This window comes from Oncorhynchus mykiss, chromosome 29 (assembly GCF_057628025.1).
Source record: "Oncorhynchus mykiss isolate SJ-2025 chromosome 29, ASM5762802v1, whole genome shotgun sequence".
Classification (NCBI taxonomy): domain Eukaryota; kingdom Metazoa; phylum Chordata; class Actinopteri; order Salmoniformes; family Salmonidae; genus Oncorhynchus; species Oncorhynchus mykiss.
The window spans coordinates 19,874,964-19,897,415 of record NC_143050.1 but is presented as its reverse complement, the minus strand read 5'-3'; the positions used below and the strand labels follow the sequence as shown (position 1 = coordinate 19,897,415).

Below are 22,452 nucleotides of genomic sequence, written 5' to 3'. Positions count from 1 at the left end.
AAAGGCAAATCCAGCTGTGTGGTGCCCACCGTAGCCTCCCTCCCAGATGAGCTTAACGCATTCTATGCTCGCTTCGAGGCAGACAATACCGAGCCATCCAGGAACACTGTCTCGCTGCTCCGAATGACCAGGTGCAAACTCTCAAAAGAGTGAATACAAAAATAAAAATAAAATATCTAGGCTTGTAGGCTTGCGTCTGGTAGACAGCCACAAGCTGTCCATTAACGCAAGCCTACCAGACGAGCTAAATACATTCTATGCGCGCTTCGAGGCTAGCAACACTGAATTATGCATGAGAGCACCAGCTGTTCTGGATGACTGTGTGATCACGCTTTCAGTAGCCGATGTAAGAACTTTAAACAAAACACAACAATGCCTCTTGTCCCACAGTGAAAAGATTGGGCATCTCCCCTCAGATAAAAAGTTCTACATCTGCACCATTGAGAGAATCTTGACTGGCTGCATCACCGCTTGGTATGGCAATTACTTGGCATCTGACCACAAGGCACTACAGAGGGTAGTGGGTACTGCCCAGAACATAACTTGAGCTGAGCTCCCTGCAGTCCAGGACCTCTATACTAGGCGGTGTCAGAGGAAGACCATAAAAATTGTCAAAGACTCCAGCCTCCACTCTTCTGGAAAAGGCTTTCCACTAGATGTTGTAACATTGCTGCAAGGACTTGCTTCCATTCAGCCACGAGAGCTGTTTGGCGATTAGGCCTGGCTCGCAATCGGCGTTCCAATTCATCCCAAAGGTGTTCGCTGTGGTTGAGGTCAGGGCTCTGTGCAGGCACAGAAATGTCTAGAATGTAAACTTTTTGGCTCGAGGGTCACATCGGGATTTTGAAATTCAAAGGAGGGCCACATTTCTTGGGGGAGCAATTGTTTGTTAAAATCAATTTGCAAGTGCCACAGCAGTCTAAGGCACTGCAGTGCTTGAGGTGTCACTACAGACCCGGGTTCGATCCCAGGCTGTGTCACAGCTGGCCGTGACTGGGAGACCCATTGGCCCAGCGTCGTCCAGGTTAGGAGAGAGTTTGGCAGGCCGAGATTTCCTTGTCCCATTGCGCTCTAGTGACTCCTGTGAAGGGCCGGGTGCATGCACGCTGACATGGTCACCAGGTGTATGGTGTTTCCTCCGACACATTAGTGTGGCTGGCTTCCGGGTTAAGCGGGCATTGTGTCAAGAAGCAGTGCGGCTTCTCGACCTTCGCCTCTCCTGAGTCTGTACAGGAGTTGCAGCGATGGGACAAGATTGTAACTACCAATTGGATGTCTCGCGGGCCGGATTGAAGTGCCCGGCAGGCCGGATACGGCCCACGGGCCGTACTTTGCCCCCCCTTGGCCTAGCCCAAATCTTTGGCACTATGCATTGGGGCAGGTAGCATTCTCCTGGCATCTGCCAAACCCAGATTTGTCTGTCGGACAGCCAGAGGGTGAAGTGTGATTAATCCCTCAAGAGAATGCATTTCCACTGCTCCAGAGTTCAATGGCGGCAAGCTTTACACCACTCCAGCCGATGCTTGGCATTGCTCATGGGGATCTTAGGCTTGTGTGCGGCTGCTCGGCCATGGAAACCCATTTCATGAAGCTCGACGAACAGTTATTTTGATGACGTTGCTTCCATTGGCAGTTTGGAGTGTTGCAACAGAGGACAAATGATTTTTACGCACTAAACGCATTAGCACTTGGCAGTCCCATTCTGTGAGCTTGTGTGGCCTACCACTTCGCGGCTGAGCCGTTGTTGCTCCTAGACGTTTCCACTTCACAAAAACAGCATTTACAGTTGACCAGGGCAGAAATTTGACAAAGAGCCTACTTTTTCTTGAGCGAATGGTCAGGGGGCCGTAACACAATTACAAATAATTTGACAAATTTGACAAATTGACCACAAGAAGCCCACAAGAAGCCCAAACAGATATAACATTTGACGAAAACATAATAATTTCAAACTTTGCTTACATTTATTTGTGTACAATCACATATATCTCTATTATGTGTGGGAATACTTTTAAACAGATTTCCAAATTAAAATCACTGAGCTGATTATGCTGATGTTTTTACTGTCATTTATGTCCCAAAATAAAATCAACATTTTCTGTTTGTTTTTTGCTCAAAGAACTTGGAGGGCCAGATAAAATTACCTGAGTGCCAAATTCGGCCAGCGAGCCACCAGTTGGGGAAGTCTGGTGTACACCATGTGCCAGTCAGACTATCTCCTCTCTTCAGGTACTAGAGATGGACTGAGACCTGTCAGATGCCAGTCAGACTATCTCCTCTCATCAGGTACTAGAGATGGACTGAGACCTGTCAGATGCCAGTCAGACTATCTCCTCTCTTCAGGTACTAGAGATGAACCAAGCCCTGTCAGATGCCAGTCAGACTATCTCCTCTCTTCAGGTACTAGAGATGGACTGAGACCTGTCAGATGCCAGTCAGACTATCTCCTCTCTTCAGGTACTAGAGATGAACCAAGCCCTGTCAGATGCCAGTCAGACTATCTCCTCTCTTCAGGTACTAGAGATGGACTGAGACCTGTCAGATGCCAGTCAGACTATCTCCTCTCTTCAGGTACTAGAGATGAACCAAGCCCTGTCAGATGAAAGTCAACCTACTGTGTTGGCATCTAAGGTCTGACAGAGGGTGGTGCTTAGTTTATATGGTCTGTGAGCAAACGTGTTATAACATGTCTCCAACCATAAAATGTTAGCTTTTATGCGTATCTGAAGTGTTTTTAGGTGTTGGCCTTTATACTCATATCTGATATTTTAAACGTATAGAAGATATAGGACATATGTGTTTTTGTACAGATACTGTAGATACAGTATATCCATCCCTTTCTTTTCTCCCATCTGTCCTGCTACCCTCCTCCAACCAGTGACATACTTTTAATGTATGCCATTAAGAAACTAATTAGGATAATGAACAGAGAGAGGGGGAGGCCCATCTTCTTTTCCCAGGTTTTGTAACGTAACAGGCCGTATCCTCTCGCCTCACACACACACAAAAGACACCCACCATCGCACTGTGATGATACTGTAGAGCTTCACACAACACAGAGAGAAAACACACACACAGCTAACACATAGAATGCTGCTGCCACACACACAGTCACACAGCTAACACATGTAATGCTGCTGCCACAAACACAGTCACACACACACATACCTGCTGCCACACACACAGCCACACAGGGGCCTATCATTGACATAAGTAACACAAACAGAAATAGCACAGCTAACATGTCTACACTCTCTCTCACTCCCTCCCTCTCTCCCCCACCCCCTCTCTTTCTCTCTCTCTCTCTCTCTCTCTCTGTCTTTCTCCCTCCCTCTCTCTCCCCCTCTCACTTGCTCGCTCTTTCCATCACTCACTCCCTCACTCTCTCTCTCTCTCTCTCTCTCGTTTTCCCCTTGGCTGTGCTCTGACTCGGTTGTCAGACTGGGTTAGTTTGGCTGGATAGCTCTCTATAATGTCTCTTGATTTGTTCTCCTCTTTGTGAAAGGGAGTTGCAGTGTGGGGGTGGGCTCTGGCTTTTTGATTGTACTCTAGGGGAAATAGCCTTAACTGATGTAGAGCTATCTCAGATCTCCAATCCCCTTTCCATGTTCAACATTTCACCCAGCTCTCCTGTCAATAACACACCTCTGCCGGGCTGGAACAACGATTCGCCTCACATAATGAACAGACATGATTAACTTTACACATGCTTAATTGGATGGAACATGGATGATAAGGGACACTTAAGTAGGCATTGGAGAATGTGTGTGAGCACTTGTGCCAGTGAGTGTAGGTGGCTATGATTCTGTTTGTCTTCATATCATAGGTTTTGTAGAATGTGCGTGTGCGTCCTTGTGTGTTCGACAGTTGGATAATAGTAAATGGCGTTTAGGTATGTTTGGTAATCTGTCCCAGGTAGTGTGTATCTGTCAGAGTGATCCAGGTAGAGCATAAGCAGCCATTACCGAGCTGATGGAGCCCACAGTTTTCTCTTTCAACTGTCTGCTTGTCTGACAATGTGCCTGTGTGTGTTTCCTCATCCTGTGTGTTATCTCTATCCTCCTCCACGCCTTATCTCTCCCTATCTCCTCACTGGGGCTGACAGGAACATGACCCAGAAAACCCTTTCTGATTTCAGACTCCGATAGGGCCTCTACATCACCTCTCTCTCTCTCTCTCTCTCTCTCTCTCTCTCTCTCTCTCTCTCTCTCTCTCTCTCTCTCTCTCTCTCTCTCTCTCTCTCTCTCTCTCTCTCTCTCTCTCTTTCTCCTCCATTCTTTTCCCTCTTCTCTTCCAGCCCTCTGCTCCTGCTTCATCTCTCCTCGCGTTACATATTCCTTGTTTCTTAATGTATCTCTCCCTTCCTCTCTCCTCTTCTTTCTCCGTTTCTGCATTCTCTCTAGCTTCTATCTTATTTCGGCCATCCTTTCACCATTTTCTAACCCATCCTCCCTGCACTCTTTTGGTCTGTCCTTATTTTCCTGTGTTGGAAATCTCTGTGGTTCGGCCTTCAGCATCATGCCATATCTATAGAATTAGTCTATGTGGAGAGAGGTACTCTGCATTGTGATGATGTACATAAAGTACCTGAAGTATTGTGCTAATGAGGGGGACGTTTCTGTGCTGATGATGTAGACACAGGCACAGATGGTTGCAGAGACAGAAAGTGTGTTGACCAGAGCGGAACAGTGAGAGAGAAAAGACAAGGAAGGACATGAATGTTAAGTCACAGATGTGCATCTGACTATTCAACTAAAGTGAACCCTAACCCTAAGTCTGAGTACCTGCTTCAACTGCCAAGCCTTCTATTGGCTAATAATCACAGTTAGTATTCAGGACTGGGATCAGAATTCGGCTCTGGCATTTCTGACATTTTTGGCCCCCACACCTGCCCATTTTGTTTATTGGAGCTGCCATTATTAGCCAGAAAATTGTCATTTTGTGCAAGAAACCCAAATTAGACAGGCCCACTAGGTTAAACATGTACCAGCCCATCTGGCATTTGCCCGAAATGCCAAAAGGCCAGTCCGCCCCTGCCCTCATCCAATCAAAGAGAGGTGAAGCATCATCTGTTTCAATTGGTGTCCAATCAGGCGGTGTCCTCAGTGACTCCACCAATTACAGATTAGTGCACTGAGGCAGGGCCACTGCTATTGGCTCTGGAGACACTGCTGCCCACACAGATTATGGAAAATTGTTTAAGCACAATTTACAACTCAAATTCGATTTGAGAGAGGAAATATAGTGTGTGTTAGCCTGTAAACAAATGATTTGAAGCATGCATGGAAAGAGATAGAACGGAGAATAGAGAGGGAAGAATCGGAGTGTTTGAGTAGCGATACAAGGAACCAATCCAACCCAGTTACCAGATTCTTGCCTAGCTAGAAAGCAGGTATAAATCAATATGCAGTGGAACTTCTTGCAGTGGACATGGGATTGGTGAGTGTGAATGTAAATATGCATTCTTGTAGCACAATAAAAAACGTGTTTTAGACCATATATCTGGTTACTGAGCTTAGATAGAATAGGACCCAATGTCTTGAATACAGAAAAGTATTTTACCATCAATACATCATTGCAATGGGTTTATTGTCCATCCTAAATGTATAAATTTTAACATCTTTCCACCTACTGTAACAGCCAGCCAAGTGTAAAGCTGCATCTCTGTGAGATGAGCAGATTTTGCATTCGGGGAAGTTGAAGCCTGGCACTTTTTAAAGTGCCCCTCATCTGGGTCAGAGGTCAGAGTCCAACCCTACTACACCGACCACTGATAGAGCAGCACAGTACTGCATGGAGCTCCGCTGAGTCCCATTTAGAACGTAGGTTACACACTACACACTCTGCCAACCACACCCTGACACATTTACAGCAACAGATAACGTGCTACCTGTCTCAGACCTGCAGTGTTCAACTCTCTAGAGACAGCAGGAGCGGTAGAGATACTCTAAATGATCGACTATGAAAATCCAACTGACATTTACTCCTGGGGTGCTGACCTGTTGCACCCTCTACAACCACTGTGATTATTATTATTTGACCTTGCTGGTCATCTATGAACATTTGAACATCTTGGCCATGTTCTGTTATAATCTCCACCTGGCACAGCCAGAAGAGGACTGGCCACCCCTCATAGTTTTTCCTAGCCACCGTGCTTCTACACCTGCCTTGCTTGTTGTTTGGGGTTTTAGTTTAACAACTTACAGACAGTCTGCAGTCTAGATTTACAGACATGTCTAGCCATACCTGTCCACTTCCCTTACAGTGGGCATTATTGACGTCCTTTCTGTAAAAAAAAGTTCAGATATGGCGCTACGTTCCCTGCACGTTGCAAGGCGCATGCTGGCAAACGAGTGCAGCAGAGTGTTTGAGTTCAGTGACCTCCCATTGGACAGTGTCCCTGTTTTAACACCCTGCTGGACAGAGTGGGCTGAGAGTACCCCAGCAGTGTAGCTGCTCTGTGTGTCTGTATGTGCTGCTAATGCTGATGGAGCCCGGCCCGTAAGACAGAGTGACAGCTGACTTGGGCTCGACTACAGCCTGAATCCGCTCAACTGAATTAGTATGTTGGGAGGGGGTTTTATGCAAGACTCACAGATGTGTTTAATTTCAAATGGGATGGGTTAAACGGTTCATTAGATTTAGCCCTGTTAGAGGCGCGGTAAACCCATCTTTGGGAGTTTCGTTGATTCCTTTTTCCTTGGTCAAGATGGGTCAATCCCTTAGCTGCGCTCTCACTTAGGAGAGAGGGGAGGTTTGGTGAGGGGAGGGGTAGGGGTTAGGGCTAAGTGGGTCACTTGCTGGGTCAATTTAGGATGTGCCAGAGACGAAAACAGCCCTCCCCTCCTCCTGTCTCTTGTTTGTGTGTAAATCCCCTGTACAACAGAATGGGTGTGCTCATGTGTTAATGGGTCAGTCTCCTTGTAGTTAAATGAATGAACAGTTTTTCCCTTTTGTCTTCTGTTGGGGGTTTTCGGGGCAGACTTCCGCCTGTTTCTGTCCGTGTCTGTGTATCCCGCTCTCTCTCTTTCTCTCCTTCACCACAGATCATCATCTCAATTACTCATTCCTTCTTTTCTCTCTTTCTCCTTTGCTCTTTCTCTCCATTCTTCTTCTCTGTCTCTCTCCAAAGTTGGTTATCATCTTGATTACATCTCGATTGTGCATGCATGCATGCATGTATATATGTGTGTCTATGTACTCCTGTCTGTGTGTGTGTGTCTGTCTGTCACATACACAATCATGTCATTAGCACTTTGTCATATATGTTCAGTAAACCAGTGAACCTTTAAACTGAGACATGCGAGAGAGTCTGCTCAACTCAAATACCATACACCATGAAAGCCACCCTCCCTCCCTCCTCCCTCTACCTCTCCCTCTCTAATAATCCTCTCTATTTCATTCTTTATATCTCATTCTCACCCTCTCTATCTCTCATTCTTTATCGCTTTTCTGTTTATATATGGTTCTTACACCTCTCCTTCTCTCCCTCTTTGCACCTTTGCTTCCAATAGAGAGAGAGAGAGAGAGAGAGAAAGAGAGAGAGAGAGAGAGAGAGAGAGGATCCACATGAAAAAATACTATGGTATGAATACTATAGTGTTCACTGTAGTGTTTTTGCGGACTAATACTGTCACGGATACTAAATACTGTTGTAGAATACTTAGTTACTGTAGTGTTGCTGACATGAATGCAGTATACTGTAGTATTAACAATTTACTATAGTATACAGTAAATACTGTAGTAAAAAAAACTATAGTAAACTATAGTAATTAATGTTGTGATATTGCAGACTGCAGAATTTACTGCAGTGCTTTTGCAGATTGTAGTATACTGTAGTATTTACCAGAGGTGTGGACTCGAGTCACATGACTTGGACTCGAGTCACATGACTTGGACTCGAGTCTACCTCGAGCCACAAATATGATGACTTGCAACTCGACTTTGACTTTAACTCTAATGACTTGTGATTTAACTTGGACTTGAGCCTTTTGACCCGATTGATACCCTAACCAAGCCCAAATATAAAAAAATATGCTAATATTAAAAATGATTTTAAAAAGTGTCCAGCGCTTCAACTCTTCGTTTAACGGATTACAGTTTGAATCGGACAGCAGCCAATCAAATTGTGCCAGCTGAGAAAAAGCTACGTGTGGCAGTGCAGAGGAATGTCGGCAAGTGAATTCAGATGGAGCCTTTCTCATGGCTACCCATGTATTTCCATGGAAATATAAAGTTTATTTGGAAAGTAATACATACAGTGCCTGTCGAAAGTATTCGGCCCCCTTGAACTTTGCGACCTTTTGCCACATTTCAGGCTTCAAACATAAAGATATAAAACTGTATTTTTTTGTGAAGAATCAACAACAAGTGGGACACAATCATGAAGTGGAACGACATTTATTGGATATTTCAAACTTTTTTAACAAATCAAAAACTGAAAAATTGGGCGTGCAAAATTATTCAGCCCCTTTACTTTCAGTGCAGCAAACTCTCTCCAGAAGTTCAGTGAGGATCTCTGAATGATCCAATGTTGACCTAAATGACTAATGATGATAAATACAATCCACCTGTGTGTAATCAAGTCTCCGTATAAATGCACCTGCACTGTGATAGTCCGTTAAAAGCGCAGAGAGCATCATGAAGAACAAGGAACACACCAGGCAGGTCCGAGATACTGTTGTGAAGAAGTTTAAAGCCGGATTTGGATACAAAAAGATTTCCCAAGCTTGATGTGGACACCAAGGAACTTGAAACTCTCGACCCCCCGACTACAGCCCCGTCAATGTTAATGGGGGCCTGTTCGGCCCGCCTTTTCCTGTAGTCCACGATCAGCTCCTTTGTCTTGCTCACATTGAGGGAGAGGTTGTTGTCCTGGCACCACACTGCCAGTTCTCTGACCTCCTCCCTATAGGCGGTCTCATCATTGTCGGTGATCAGGCCTACCACTGTTGTGGTTTTCTACAGTAAACTACCACTTACTACAGAATTCTATAGTAAACTGTAGTATTTTGTGGGGATTTGTAATACCTTTCCTTACACCTTACCCACTGGTGTTATGTAATCTATAGCCTCAAGCGATAAATAGAAGGGGTGGTTGATACTGTAGGAGGGTGTCATGTGGTCATGTGATGTGATGTGATTATGAGTGATGTGGTCATTAAATGGCCACTAGTCTTGATTTGGATTAATATGACTGGGTTGGTATTTAAACAGTCAGGGGATGTGGCTGGCTTGTTATTCTGACTGTGTCTGGGGAATTGTGTGGGCGATATGGGTCATGTCATAGGCATGGTTGTGGGATTGAGTTCAGTGTTTCTGACAGGGCAATACTTCTGGCTCCCTGCTCTGACCTAGTTCCCCTGGCCAGAAGGCCCCACTTGTTTTAGTTTTTTTTTTAACTCAGTCGGGGTCTCAACTTACTGTTGCAAGTTAGAATGGTAGAATACACAAGGTGTAATTTTGACATGTGATTATGCATCAGCAGTTTTTCTCATTATGTCAGTTACTTATAGTCACTCAATTAGCCCGCCAGCCATCTAAACTTCTTAATCATGGTCAAATTATCAACCGGGTGACCCCCATTGATTTTGTTAGTCAGTCTCACTCAAATATCTTATTAAAAACTGCAAACATTTCTCTCCAACCTATGGCAAAATTTGTAGAATTGCACGGAATTAACTCTAAAACACGTATCTCCGCTGTCAAACATTGAGCTGTTAAAATGTTTCGTTCGCAATGTTGTAGCCCCCAACCCCATCAAAGTTGCCCATCCCTGTTGTAAGGTATCTATCTAACTGTAGTCTTCCTCCCCTCCTCTTCATCTCTTAGCTACCTCAGATGGGACAAGGCAGGGACTGGACAGCATGAGAGGAGGAGTGTGTGTGACACGAGGGATGAAGGTGATTCTCAAAGTGGGACAGAGTGAGTATTTTCATCAGATAGATTGTCCTTGATTTGGTTTCATATCAGTCATTCAATAGTTATCATCCTCATATAGATGAATGCACATGGGGTCTTCAGTATTCTTGTAAAGGCCTTATATTCATAATATTCATGAACCTGCCATATGCCAAATCAAATCACAATTTATTTTAAGTGCATTTAAAGAACAAGTTCACTTTTTTGGAACAAACTTACCCCAGCAGCAATATACTTACTCATGTTCGTTCTGCAGTTGCAGGGTCACAGATAAAACATGAACAAATGCACACAAAAAAACAACAACTTTTGAAACAGCATCTTTGCTGTTCTTAACTGACTTGCTTAGTTAAATAAAAGGTAAAATAAATCAATTAAAAATAAAAACACATGAAAATCTGTAATTGCAAAATGTTATCCCCAACGTTATATTCCATTTTGTTGGACTCAAGCAATATTTTCTGTGTGCACTTTCTGAGTCCAACAAAATGGAATATAACATTGTAATATACAGATTTGCTTAGAGAAAAGTGAATTGTCCTTTAACAAAAGCCTCAATTGTCAATACACTTTACAGAAAAGCAAATTCATAAAAATGTTTACAACCCTAAACCAACTGTATGATTCCCCATAGCTGCTTATGGCCTCCCACCCAAACCCAAACCAGACCCAAACCGCTTCCACCCCAAAGGTAAGTCAGTCTACAGTACAGTATCCAGAGGGAGAGAACTCACTTCACTGGTTTAATGATACAGTATCTACAGTATTAGTAAGTCATTGATCCTGATCTCTCTACCCTTACAGGGAATGGGACGATACCCAAGGCAGGTGGCGAGGGCGAGGGGAACAACGGGAACAACCCTCCAACCTCCTCTAGCGTAGCGGTAATCGCTGGAGTGGTAGGGGGCGGAGCTTTCCTCCTCATCGTGACCGCAGTCATCTGTGTGGTGTGTTACCGCTGGCGACAGAACAAGCACTCTGAGACTCACCACCCCACCCTGACCCTGACCACCCTCACCCCCAAGAGGGGCAGCACCAGCGGGGCCGGCTGCTCCACCGGAGGCAACAACGGCTCAGAGCCCAGTGACATCATCATCCCGCTGCGGACTTCAGACTCGGCCTACTGCCCGCACTATGAGAAGGTGAGCGGGGACTACGGCCACCCCGTCTATATCGTCCAGGAGATGCCCCCCCAGAGCCCAGCCAACATCTACTACAAAGTATGAGAGAGGGACAGCCACACAGCCCGGCTGACATAGACATACAGGTGTACCAACACATAGACTGCTGTTTTCAACATAGAAATAAAACTGTCCCTCTAGCTCCCTCTACTCCCTCACTCACCCCAACACCCTCTCTATGGCTGACTGTTTGGGATGGCTATCCTCAACCTCCTGCCCCATGGACTGTGCTGTACAGTGCTCTGACACTGTGGATGGATGGATGGATGGAGGGGTGGTTGTGTCTGGGTGGGGGTATTGATCTGTTCCCTGCTGTGAACCCAATGATGGAGGTCGTGAGTCCTGGACATGTGGGCCATTATGCTGACGGACTGTGGCAGCGACTCAGTCCCCACCTCTCACTCAAAGGGAGGACAGTGGATCTGAAATGTCAAACCTTTTCAAAGTGTTAGTGTGTGTGTTTGTGTATGTGTGTGTGACGGAATGTGTGTGCGTGCGTGCGTGCCTACGCATAACCTGTAAGTCTGCTTGTGTTTGGTGTGTAAAACCAGTACCACAAGAACAAATATCAAAGCAAGATTCTGATTTCTACCCACTGTTATCATTTACAGATTATATAAAATTATAATTTCATAACTCATTTGTAGATTTTTATATTTCCATTCAGATTTCTGTTAGACACAGTTTTTCTTGTATGTATTGTACTGTATGTTCTCTGTTTTAGAGTCTGGATGAGATCTAGGTACTTATTTATTTCAGTGTTTGTGTTTGTCTTCTCTTCTGTTTTCCCATTCTCAATGCCTTAGCATTGAAATAGTTCACTTTTCTGTATATAAAGTTTCACAGAGGAAGGAGGATAGTACAACAGTACAAAGAGGCGTACTCAATAAGACGAAGAAAATGACAGTATTGGGAAAGTGTTTGAACAGATGAAGCCACAAACACTGTGATTCTCCCATACTGTGCCTCCAGATGCACATCCATAGCAACAGAACTGAAACCTTAACACACTGCATTGTTCATGTTGCTTCTCTACGCCCGCTGAAAGTGTTTTTTTTTAGAGGTGAATTATCTGTTTGGTTTTGTTTCCCACACTGCACTGGTAACTGATGACCTGTGGTTGGCCGCAGGAATTAATAAAGGTGAAAAGGTCGGAGTTCATTGTTGAAATGACACAGGCGATAGTCAACATATACAGTTGAATTCGGAAGTTTACATACACTTAGGTTGTCATTAAAACTCGTTATTCAACCACTCTACAAATTTCTTGTTAACAAACTATAGTTTTGACAAGTCGGTTAGGACATCTACTTTGTGCATGACACAAGTAATTTTTCCAACAATTGTTAACAAATAGATTATTTCACTTATAAATTCACTGTATCTTAATTCCAGTGGGTCAGAAGTTTACATACACTAAGTTGACTGTGCCTTTAAACAGCTTGGAAAATTCCAGAAAATGAGGTCATGGCTTCAGAAACTTCTGATAGGCTAATTGACATAATTTGAGTCAATTGGAGGGGTACCTGTGGATGTCTTTCAAGGTCTACCTTCAAACTCAGTGCCTCTTTGCTTGACATCATGGGAAAATCAAAAGAAATAAGCCAAGACCTCAGAAAAAAATATTGTAGACCTCCACAAATCTGGTTCATCCTTGGGAGCAATTTCCAAATGCCTGACCACGTTCATCTGTACAAACAATAGTACGCAAGTATAAACACTATGGGACCACGCAGCCGTCATACCGCTCAGGAAGGAGACGTGTTCTGTCTCCTAGAAATGAACGTACTTTGGTGCGAAAAGTGCAAATCGCTACCAGAACAACAGCAAAGGACCTTGTGAAGATGCTGCAGGAAACAGGTCCAAAAGTATCCATATCCACAGTTAAACTTGTCCTATATCGACATAACTTGAAAGGCCGCTCAGCAAGGAAGAAGCCACTGCTCCAAAACCGCCATAAAAAAAGCCAGACTATGTTTTGCAACTGCACATGGGGACAAAGATCGTACTTTTTGGAGAAATGTCCTCTGGTCTGATGAAACAAAAATAGAACTAGTTGGCCATAATGACTATTGTTATGTTTGGAGGAAAAAGGGGGAGGCTTGCAAGCTGAAGAACACCATCCTAACCGTGAAGCACGGGGGTGGCAGCATCATGTTGTGAGGGTGCTTTGCTGCAGGAGGGACTGGTGCACTTCACAAAATAGATGGCATAATAAGGAAGGAAAATTAAGTGGATATATTGAAGCAACATCTCAAGACATCTGTCAGGAAGTTAAAGCTTGGTTCTTCCAAATTAACAATGACCCCAAGCATACTTCCAAAGTTGTGGCAAAATGGTTTAAGGACAACAAAGTCAAGGTATTGGAGTGGCCATCACAAAGCCCTGACCTCATTAATATAGAAAATGTGTGGGCAGAACTGATAAACGTGTGTGAGTAAGGAGGCCTACAAACCTGACTCAGTTACACCAGCTCTGTCAGGAGGAATGGGCCAAAATGTACCCAACTTATTGTGGGAAGCTTGTGGAAGGCTACCCAAAACGTTTGACCCAAGTTAAACAATTTAAAGGCAATGCTACCAAATACTAATATAGTGTATGTAAACTTCTGACCCACTGGGAATGTGATGAAAGAAATAAAAGCTGAAATAAATCATTATCTCTACTATTATTCTGACATTTCACATTCTTAAAATAAAGTGGTGATCCTAACTGACCTAAGACAGGGAATTTTAACTAGGATTAAATGTCAGGAATGGTGAAAAACTGAGTTTAAATGTATTCGGCAAAGGCGTATGTAATCTTCCGACTTCAACTGTATATGTTGAAGTCCACCTGCCAATGTGATTTAGAACTTCCTTTTTCTGCTGGACCCTTTCAACACTTATGTGCACATACTGACTGCTATAGGTGAAACATCTCTTTCATTCTCTTTAAACATCTCTGTGGCTTTTAAACTCAGTCCTCAGGTCCCAGGACCACACCTCATACACAGACATAGATGTATTGTTTCATAAATGTTTTCATACAAAGTAACTGATTTCCACTGTAGTTGTTTTTATGTTGTATGATGGTTTCTATGATGTTGAGGTTCATAGTCAGAGCGTTGAAGGTAGTGACAGAGTGATGGGAAACATCACAGATCAGCTCCCGCTGGGTCTGATGTCATCTCTCTGTGACATTTCATCATCACTCTGGGACATTCTGGACCTCATATTGACGTCACAACCCTTCAATAATATTGGACTCTGATTGGACTACAAGCAGCAGCACACTACCTGAGACATGGCGGACAGACGCCTCTCACAAGAGAGGAAAATATAGATTTTTTTGATTGCTTGAATAATCACGTCATGTCCTTGTGTACCTTTCAAGACATTCAGCTTTCACAGGGACCAGCTGGACTCAGTAAGGCTAGTGTAAATCTGCCGTCCATTCTACCATACCCTGTGTACCATTTTCCATATACTGTAGTGTTTCATTTGGTTTCACCATCTTTCTCACCTGCTGATTTCCACTCAGTTATTTTGTGGCAATAACCTAATCCAGAGAAGGAGGCGCTCTGGTTTTCACTTCAGAACTGAGGAGAGACAGATCAGACGTTGGTGAGACGAAGGATACTGACATGAGACATTTGTGAGACGAGGGATAATGTTATGACACAAGGGATACTGTCATGAGACAATGGTGAGGCGAGGGATACTGTCATGAGACGTGGGATACTGTCATGAGACGTTGGTGAGAAAAGGGATACTGTCATGAGACGAGGGATACTGTCATGAGACTAGATGTGCTAGGTAGATTGTAAAGACCTTTTTGAGATTGATAAGGCTGACTGTTGAGAGATTGCCAAGGCTGACTGTTGAGAGATTGCCAGGAGTGTTGTGAGATGATTAAGTGCAGACTTTGTAGGACACTATAAGATGGTTTATGTTACCTCCCTGGCCTCCTCTCTCCTGTACATTCCAGTTTTTTTGGGGGGGATACATAAAAACCTATGTTATAAAATTCTTGTCTCAAGTGTGTTTCTTTTTGAGCGTTCATGTTGACACAAATTGATGTTCTTCTGGGGCTCCTGTTCTCCCCTCTCACACACTGCATCTCTGTCTCAGTATGCCACCCTCACACACACACACACACACACACACACACACACACACACACACACACACACACACACACACACACACACACACACACACACACACACACACACACACACACACACACACACACACACACACACACACACACACACACACACACACACACACACACACACACACACACACTTTGTTCTCACAGTTTGTTTGATCTGCAGTCTCATTTGGTTGGATGCTGCTAGGCAATAAGAAGGGTGACATCATTGGTATTTGAATTGTCCAATGTCTCGTTATTTTTCTGTCCCCTGTCCGTGTGTGTGCGTGCGTGAGTGTATGCATCCTTTCTCTCGCACACACACACACACACACACATCACATGCTAGCCTGCGTCAACAGTTGGTGTCTAGCACCCTGTCAAGTCTAAATACTAAATCAAGTGGGCATGTTGACAGGGGATAGTTAAAATCAGTGCTAACAAAACTAGGATGACCTGAAACAATGCATCCGCACCACTCTCAGTCTTTGCTGTCTTCTTCCATAATCAGCAGCACAGAGGCTTGTGGATAGGCAACATCTGACGGGCAGTGCTGTGATTGAGCTGTCTGTCAGACTATTAATAACATCTCAGAACAGAACAGCATCTCTACAACAACACAACAGTCTGAGACACCAGAAGGAACTCCATCAAACACTCCCAAACACTTGTCATGTAGCGTCTGTCATGAGTCTGCTGATGACAACAGATGTTTGTTTACCCAGCAGGAGGTAATTGTTCTATTTTGGTTGTCATTAGATTTGCTTCTCTTAGCATACGCATCCTTTTCAAGAATATAGATACACAGTAACATTGATGCTTTACCATCGTTGTTATCTAGATACAACATGAGAGAGATAGATCAGGTCTAAACTGTAACTGCTGCAATGACCAGCAAATGACATGGCCGTGTGGAGGAGTCTGTCTGTCCGGATGTCGTAGATACTGACTGTAGGGGTGGTGGGTAGATACTGACTATAGTGGTGTTGGGTAGATACTGACTATAGTGGTGTTGGGTAGATACTGACTGTAGGGGTGGTGGGTAGATACTGACTATAGTGGTGTTGGGTAGATAGTGGCTGTAGTGGTGGGGGGTTGATACTGACTATAGTGGTGGTGGGTAGATACTGACTATAGTGGTGGTTGGTAGATAGTGGCTGTAGTGGTGGTGGGTAGATAGTGACTGTAGTGGTGGGGGTAGATAGTGACTGTAGTGGTGGGGGTAGATAGTGACAGTAGTGGTGGTGGGTAGATAGTGACAGTAGTGGTGGTGGGTAGATAGTGGCTGTGGTGGTGATGGGTAGACAGTAAGTGTAGTGGTGGTTGGTAGATAGTGACTATAGTGGTGTGGGTAGATAGTGGCTGTAGTGGTGGGGGTAGACAGTGGCTGTAGTGGTGGGGGTAGACAGTGGCTGTAGTGGTGGTGGGTAGATACTGACTATAGTGGTGTGGGTAGATAGTGGATGTAGTGGTGGTTGGTAGATAGTGGCTTTAGTGGTGGTGGGAAGAGAGTGACTGTAGTAGTGGGGGGTAGATACTGACTGTAGTGGTGGGGGGTAGAAGCTGCTGTAGTGGTGGGGGGTAGATACTGACTGTAGTGGTGGGGGGTAGAAGCTGCTGTAGTGGTGGTGGGTAGATACTGACTATAGTGGTGTTGGGTAGATAGTGACTGTAGTGGTGGTTGGTAGACAGTGACTGTAGTGGTGGTGGGTAGATAGTGACAGTAGTGGTGATGGGTAGATAGTGACAGTAGTGGTGGTGGGTAGATAGTGGCTGTGGTGGTGGTGGTGGGTAGATTCTGGCTGTAGTGGTAATGGGTAGACAGTAAGTGTAGTGGTGGTGGGTAGATACTGACTGTAGTGGTGGTGGGTAGATACTGACTATAGTGGTGTGGGTAGATAGTGGATGTAGTGGTGGTTGGTAGATAGTGGCTTTAGTGGTGGTGGGAAGAGAGTGACTGTAGTAGTGGGGGGTAGATACTGACTGTAGTGGTGGTGGGTAGAAGCTGCTGTAGTGGTGGGGGGTAGATACTGACTATAGTGGTGTGGGTAGATAGTGGATGTAGTGGTGGTTGGTAGATAGTGGCTGTATTGGTGGGGGGTAGAGAGTGGCTGTAGTGGTGGGGGTAGATACTGACTGTAGTGGTGGTGGGTAGATACTGACTATAGTGGTGTGGGTAGATAGTGGATGTAGTGGTGGTTGGTAGATAGTGGCTTTAGTGGTGGTGGGAAGAGAGTGACTGTAGTAGTGGGGGGTAGATACTGACTGTAGTGGTGGGGGGTAGAAGCTGCTGTAGTGGTGGGGGGTAGATACTGACTGTAGTGGTGGGGGGTAGAAGTTGCTGTAGTGGTGGTGGGTAGATACTGACTATAGTGGTGTTGGGTAGATAGTGACAGTAGTGGTGGTGGGTAGATAGTGACAGTAGTGGTGGTGGGTAGATACTGACTGTAGTGGTGGTGGGTAGATAGTGGCTGTATTGGTGGGGGGTAGAGAGTGGCTGTAGTGGTGGGGGTAGATAGTTGCTGTATTGGTGAGGGGTAGAGAGTGCCTGTAGTGGTGGTTGGTAGATATTGACTGTAGTGGTGGTGGGTAGATAGTTGCTGTATTGGTGGGGGGTAGAGAGTGCCTGTAGTGGTGGTTGGTAGATATTGACTGTAGTGGTGGTGGGTTGATAGTGACTGTAGGGGTGGGGGTTAGATACTGACTGTAGTGGTTGGGGGTAGATAGTAACTGTAGTGGTGGGGGTAGATAGTGACTGTGGTGTTGGTGGGTTGATAGTGACTTTAGTGGTGGTGGGTAGATACTGACTATAGTGGTGGTGGGTAGAAAGTGGCTGTAGTTGTGGTTGGTAGATAGTGGCTGTAGTGGTGGGGGGTAGATAGAGGATATAGTGGTGGGGGTAGATAGTGACTGTGGTGTTGGTGGGTAGATACTGACTTTGGTGGTGGTGGGTAGATACTGACTATAGTGGTGGTGGATAGATAGTGGCGGTAGTTGTGGTTGGTAGATAATGACTGTAGTGGTGGTGGGTTGATAGCGACTGTAGGGGTGGAGGTTAGATACTGACTGTAGTCGTGGGGGGTAGATAGTAACTGTAGTGGTGGGGGTAGATAGTGACTGTGGTGTTGGTGGGTAGATAGTGACTGTAGGGGTGGGGGTAGATACTTACTGTAGAGGTGGGGGGTTAGATAATGGCTGTAGTGATGGGGGGTAGATACCGACAATAGATGTGGGGGGTTGATAGTGACTGTAGTGGTGCTGGGTAGATAGTGACTGTAGTGGTGTTGGGTAGAAAGTGACCGTAGTGGTGGTGGGTATATTCTGTCTGTAGTGGTGGTTGGTAGACAGTGACTATAGTGGTGTTGGGTGGAAAGTGACCGTAGTGGTGGTGGGTATATTCTGACTGTAGTGTTGGGGGTAGATAGTGGCTGTAGCTGTGGGTGTAGATAGTGAATGTAGTGGTGGTTGGTAGATAGTGGCTGTAGTGGTGGTGGGTATGTAGTGGCTGTAGTGGTGGTTGGTAGATAGTGCCTGTAGTGGTGGCGGGTAGATAGTGGCTGTAGTGGGGGGGTAGATAGTTGATGTAGTGGTGGCGGTTAGATAGTGGCTGTATTGGTGGGAGGTAGATAATGTTTGTGTGGTGGTGGGGAGACAGTGGCTGTATTGGTGGTGGGTAGATACTGACTATAGTGGTGGTGGGTAGATACTGACTTTAGTGGTAGTGGGTAGACAATGACTGTAGTGGTGGTGGGTAGATTCTGGCTGTAGTGGTGGTGGGTAGACAGTGACTGTAGTGGTGGTGGGAAGACAGTGACTGTAGTGGTGGTGGGTAGATTCTGTCTGTAGTGCTGTTGGGTATATTCTGGCTGTAGTAGTGGGGTGTTAGATAGTGGCTGTAGTGGTGGCAGGTAGATAGTGGCTGTATTGGTGGGTTGTAGATAGTGGCTGTTGTGGTGTTGGGTAGCTACTGACTTTTGTGGTGTTGGTGGGTAGATAGTGACAATAGTGGTGGTTGGTAGACAGTGGCTGTAGTGGTGGTGGGTAGATAGTGACTGTAGTGGTGGTGGTAGATAGTGACTGTAGTGGTGGTGGGTAGACAGTGACTGTAGTGGTTTTGGGTAGGTTCTGGCTGTAGTTGTGGGGGGTTAGATAGTGGCTGTAGTGGTGGGGGTAGATAGTGACTGTAGTGGTGGGGGTAGATAGTGACTGTAGTGGTGGGGGTAGATAGTGACTGTAGTGGTGGTGGGTAGACAGTGACTGTAGTGGTGGTGGGTAGGTTCTGGCTGTAGTGGTGGGGGGTTAGATAGTGGCTGTAGTAGTGGCGGGTAGATAGTGGCTGTATTCGTGGGGGGTAGATAGTGGCTGTTGTGGTGGTGGGTAGATACTGACTATAGTGGTGGTGGGTAGATACTGACTATAGTGGTGGTGGGTAGATACTGACTATAGTGGTGGTGGGTAGATAGTGGCGGTAGTTGTGGTTGGTAGATAGTGACTTTAGTGGTGGTGGGAAGATATTGACTGTAGTGGTGGGAGTAGATAGTGACTGAAGTGGTTGTTGGTAGACAGTGGCTGTAGTGGTGGTGGGTAAATATTGGCTGTGTTGGTGGGGGGTTAGATAGTGGCTGTAGTAGTGGCGGGTAGATAGTGGCTGTATTCGTGGGGGGTAGATAGTGGCTGTTGTGGTGGTGGGTAGATACTGACTATAGTGGTGGTGGGTAGATACTGACTATAGTGGTGGTGGGTAGATAGTGGCGGTAGTTGTGGTTGGTAGATAGTGACTTTAGTGGTGGTGGGAAGATATTGACTGTAGTGGTGGGAGTAGATAGTGACTGAAGTGGTTGTTGGTAGACAGTGGCTGTAGTGGTGGTGGGTAAATATTGGCTGTGTTGGTGGGGGGTAGATAGTGGCTGTAGTGGTGGTTGGTAGACAGTGGCTGTAGTGGTGGTGGGTAGATAGTGACTGTAGTGGTGGGGGTTAGATACTGTCTGTAGTGATTGGGGGTAGATACAGACAATAGAGGTGGGGGGTTGATAGTGACTGTAGTGGTGGGGGTAGACAGTGGTTCTAGTGGTGGTGGGTAGATACTGACTATAGTGGTGTGGGTAGATAGTGGATGTAGTGGTGGTTGGTAGATAGTGGCTTTAGTGGTGGTGGGTAGATTCTGTCTGTAGTGCTGTTGGGTATATTCTGGCTGTAGTAGTGGGGTGTTAGATAGTGGCTGTAGTGGTGGCAGGTAGATAGTGGCTGTATTGGTGGGTTGTAGATAGTGGCTGTTGTGGTGTTGGGTAGCTACTGACTTTTGTGGTGTTGGTGGGTAGATAGTGACAATAGTGGTGGTTGGTAGACAGTGGCTGTAGTGGTGGTGGGTAGATAGTGACTGTAGTGGTGGTGGTAGATAGTGACTGTAGTGGTGGTGGGTAGACAGTGACTGTAGTGGTTTTGGGTAGGTTCTGGCTGTAGTTGTGGGGGGTTAGATAGTGGCTGTAGTGGTGGGGGTAGATAGTGACTGTAGTGGTGGGGGTAGATAGTGACTGTAGTGGTGGGGGTAGATAGTGACTGTAGTGGTGGTGGGTAGACAGTGACTGTAGTGGTGGTGGGTAGGTTCTGGCTGTAGTGGTGGGGGGTTAGATAGTGGCTGTAGTAGTGGCGGGTAGATAGTGGCTGTATTCGTGGGGGGTAGATAGTGGCTGTTGTGGTGGTGGGTAGATACTGACTATAGTGGTGGTGGGTAGATACTGACTATAGTGGTGGTGGGTAGATACTGACTATAGTGGTGGTGGGTAGATAGTGGCGGTAGTTGTGGTTGGTAGATAGTGACTTTAGTGGTGGTGGGAAGATATTGACTGTAGTGGTGGGAGTAGATAGTGACTGAAGTGGTTGTTGGTAGACAGTGGCTGTAGTGGTGGTGGGTAAATATTGGCTGTGTTGGTGGGGGGTTAGATAGTGGCTGTAGTAGTGGCGGGTAGATAGTGGCTGTATTCGTGGGGGGTAGATAGTGGCTGTTGTGGTGGTGGGTAGATACTGACTATAGTGGTGGTGGGTAGATACTGACTATAGTGGTGGTGGGTAGATACTGACTATAGTGGTGGTGGGTAGATAGTGGCGGTAGTTGTGGTTGGTAGATAGTGACTTTAGTGGTGGTGGGAAGATATTGACTGTAGTGGTGGGAGTAGATAGTGACTGAAGTGGTTGTTGGTAGACAGTGGCTGTAGTGGTGGTGGGTAAATATTGGCTGTGTTGGTGGGGGGTAGATAGTGGCTGTAGTGGTGGTTGGTAGACAGTGGCTGTAGTGGTGGTGGGTAGATAGTGACTGTAGTGGTGGGGGTTAGATACTGTCTGTAGTGATTGGGGGTAGATACAGACAATAGAGGTGGGGGGTTGATAGTGACTGTAGTGGTGGGGGTAGACAGTGGTTCTAGTGGTGGTGGGTAGATACTGACTATAGTGGTGTGGGTAGATAGTGGATGTAGTGGTGGTTGGTAGATAGTGGCTTTAGTGGTGGTGGGAAGAGAGTGACTGTAGAAGTGGGGGGTAGATACTGACTGTAGTGGTGGGGGGTAGAAGCTGCTGTAGTGGTGGGGGGTAGATACTGACTGTAGTGGTGGGGATAGATAGTGGATGTAGTGGTGGTTGGTAGATAGTGGCTTTAGTGGTGGTGGGAAGAGAGTGACTGTAGAAGTGTGGGGTAGATACTGACTGTAGTGGTGGGGGGTAGAAGCTGCTGTAGTGGTGGGGGGTAGATACTGACTGTAGTGGTGGGGGGTAGAAGCTGCTGTAGTGGTGGTGGGTAGATACTGACTATAGTGGTGTTGGGTAGATAGTGACAATAGTGGTGGGGGGGGGGGTAGAGAGTGGCTGGAGTGGTGGCTGGTAGATAGTGGCTGTAGTGGTGGGGGTAGATAGTGACTGTAGTGGTGGGGGTAGATAGTGACTGTAGTGGTGGGGGTAGATAGTGACTGTAGTGGTGGTGGGTAGACAGTGACTGTAGTGGTGGTGGGTAGGTTCTGGCTGTAGTGGTGGGGGGTTAGATAGTGGCTGTAGTAGTGGCGGGTAGATAGTGGCTGTATTCGTGGGGGGTAGATAGTGGCTGTTGTGGTGGTGGGTAGATACTGACTATAGTGGTGGTGGGTAGATACTGACTATAGTGGTGGTGGGTAGATACTGACTATAGTGGTGGTGGGTAGATAGTGGCGGTAGTTGTGGTTGGTAGATA

The 22,452-nt window shown here is 45.8% G+C and overlaps 1 protein-coding gene across 1 annotated transcript in view; it reads left to right on the top strand.

Moving 5' to 3' along the window:
* The window catches only part of LOC110509926 (ephrin-B2), a 77,325-nt gene extending 62,215 nt beyond the window's left edge, over positions 1 to 15,110 (top strand). Inside the window, exons 3-5 of the mRNA XM_021591146.3 lie at positions 9,832 to 9,924; positions 10,556 to 10,612; positions 10,726 to 15,110. Of these exons, the coding sequence (XP_021446821.3) occupies positions 9,832 to 9,924; positions 10,556 to 10,612; positions 10,726 to 11,147 (572 nt within the window). The 3' untranslated portion in view covers positions 11,148 to 15,110. The remainder of the gene's footprint in view (positions 1 to 9,831; positions 9,925 to 10,555; positions 10,613 to 10,725) is intronic.
* The last annotated feature ends 7,342 nt before the right edge of the window (positions 15,111 to 22,452 follow it).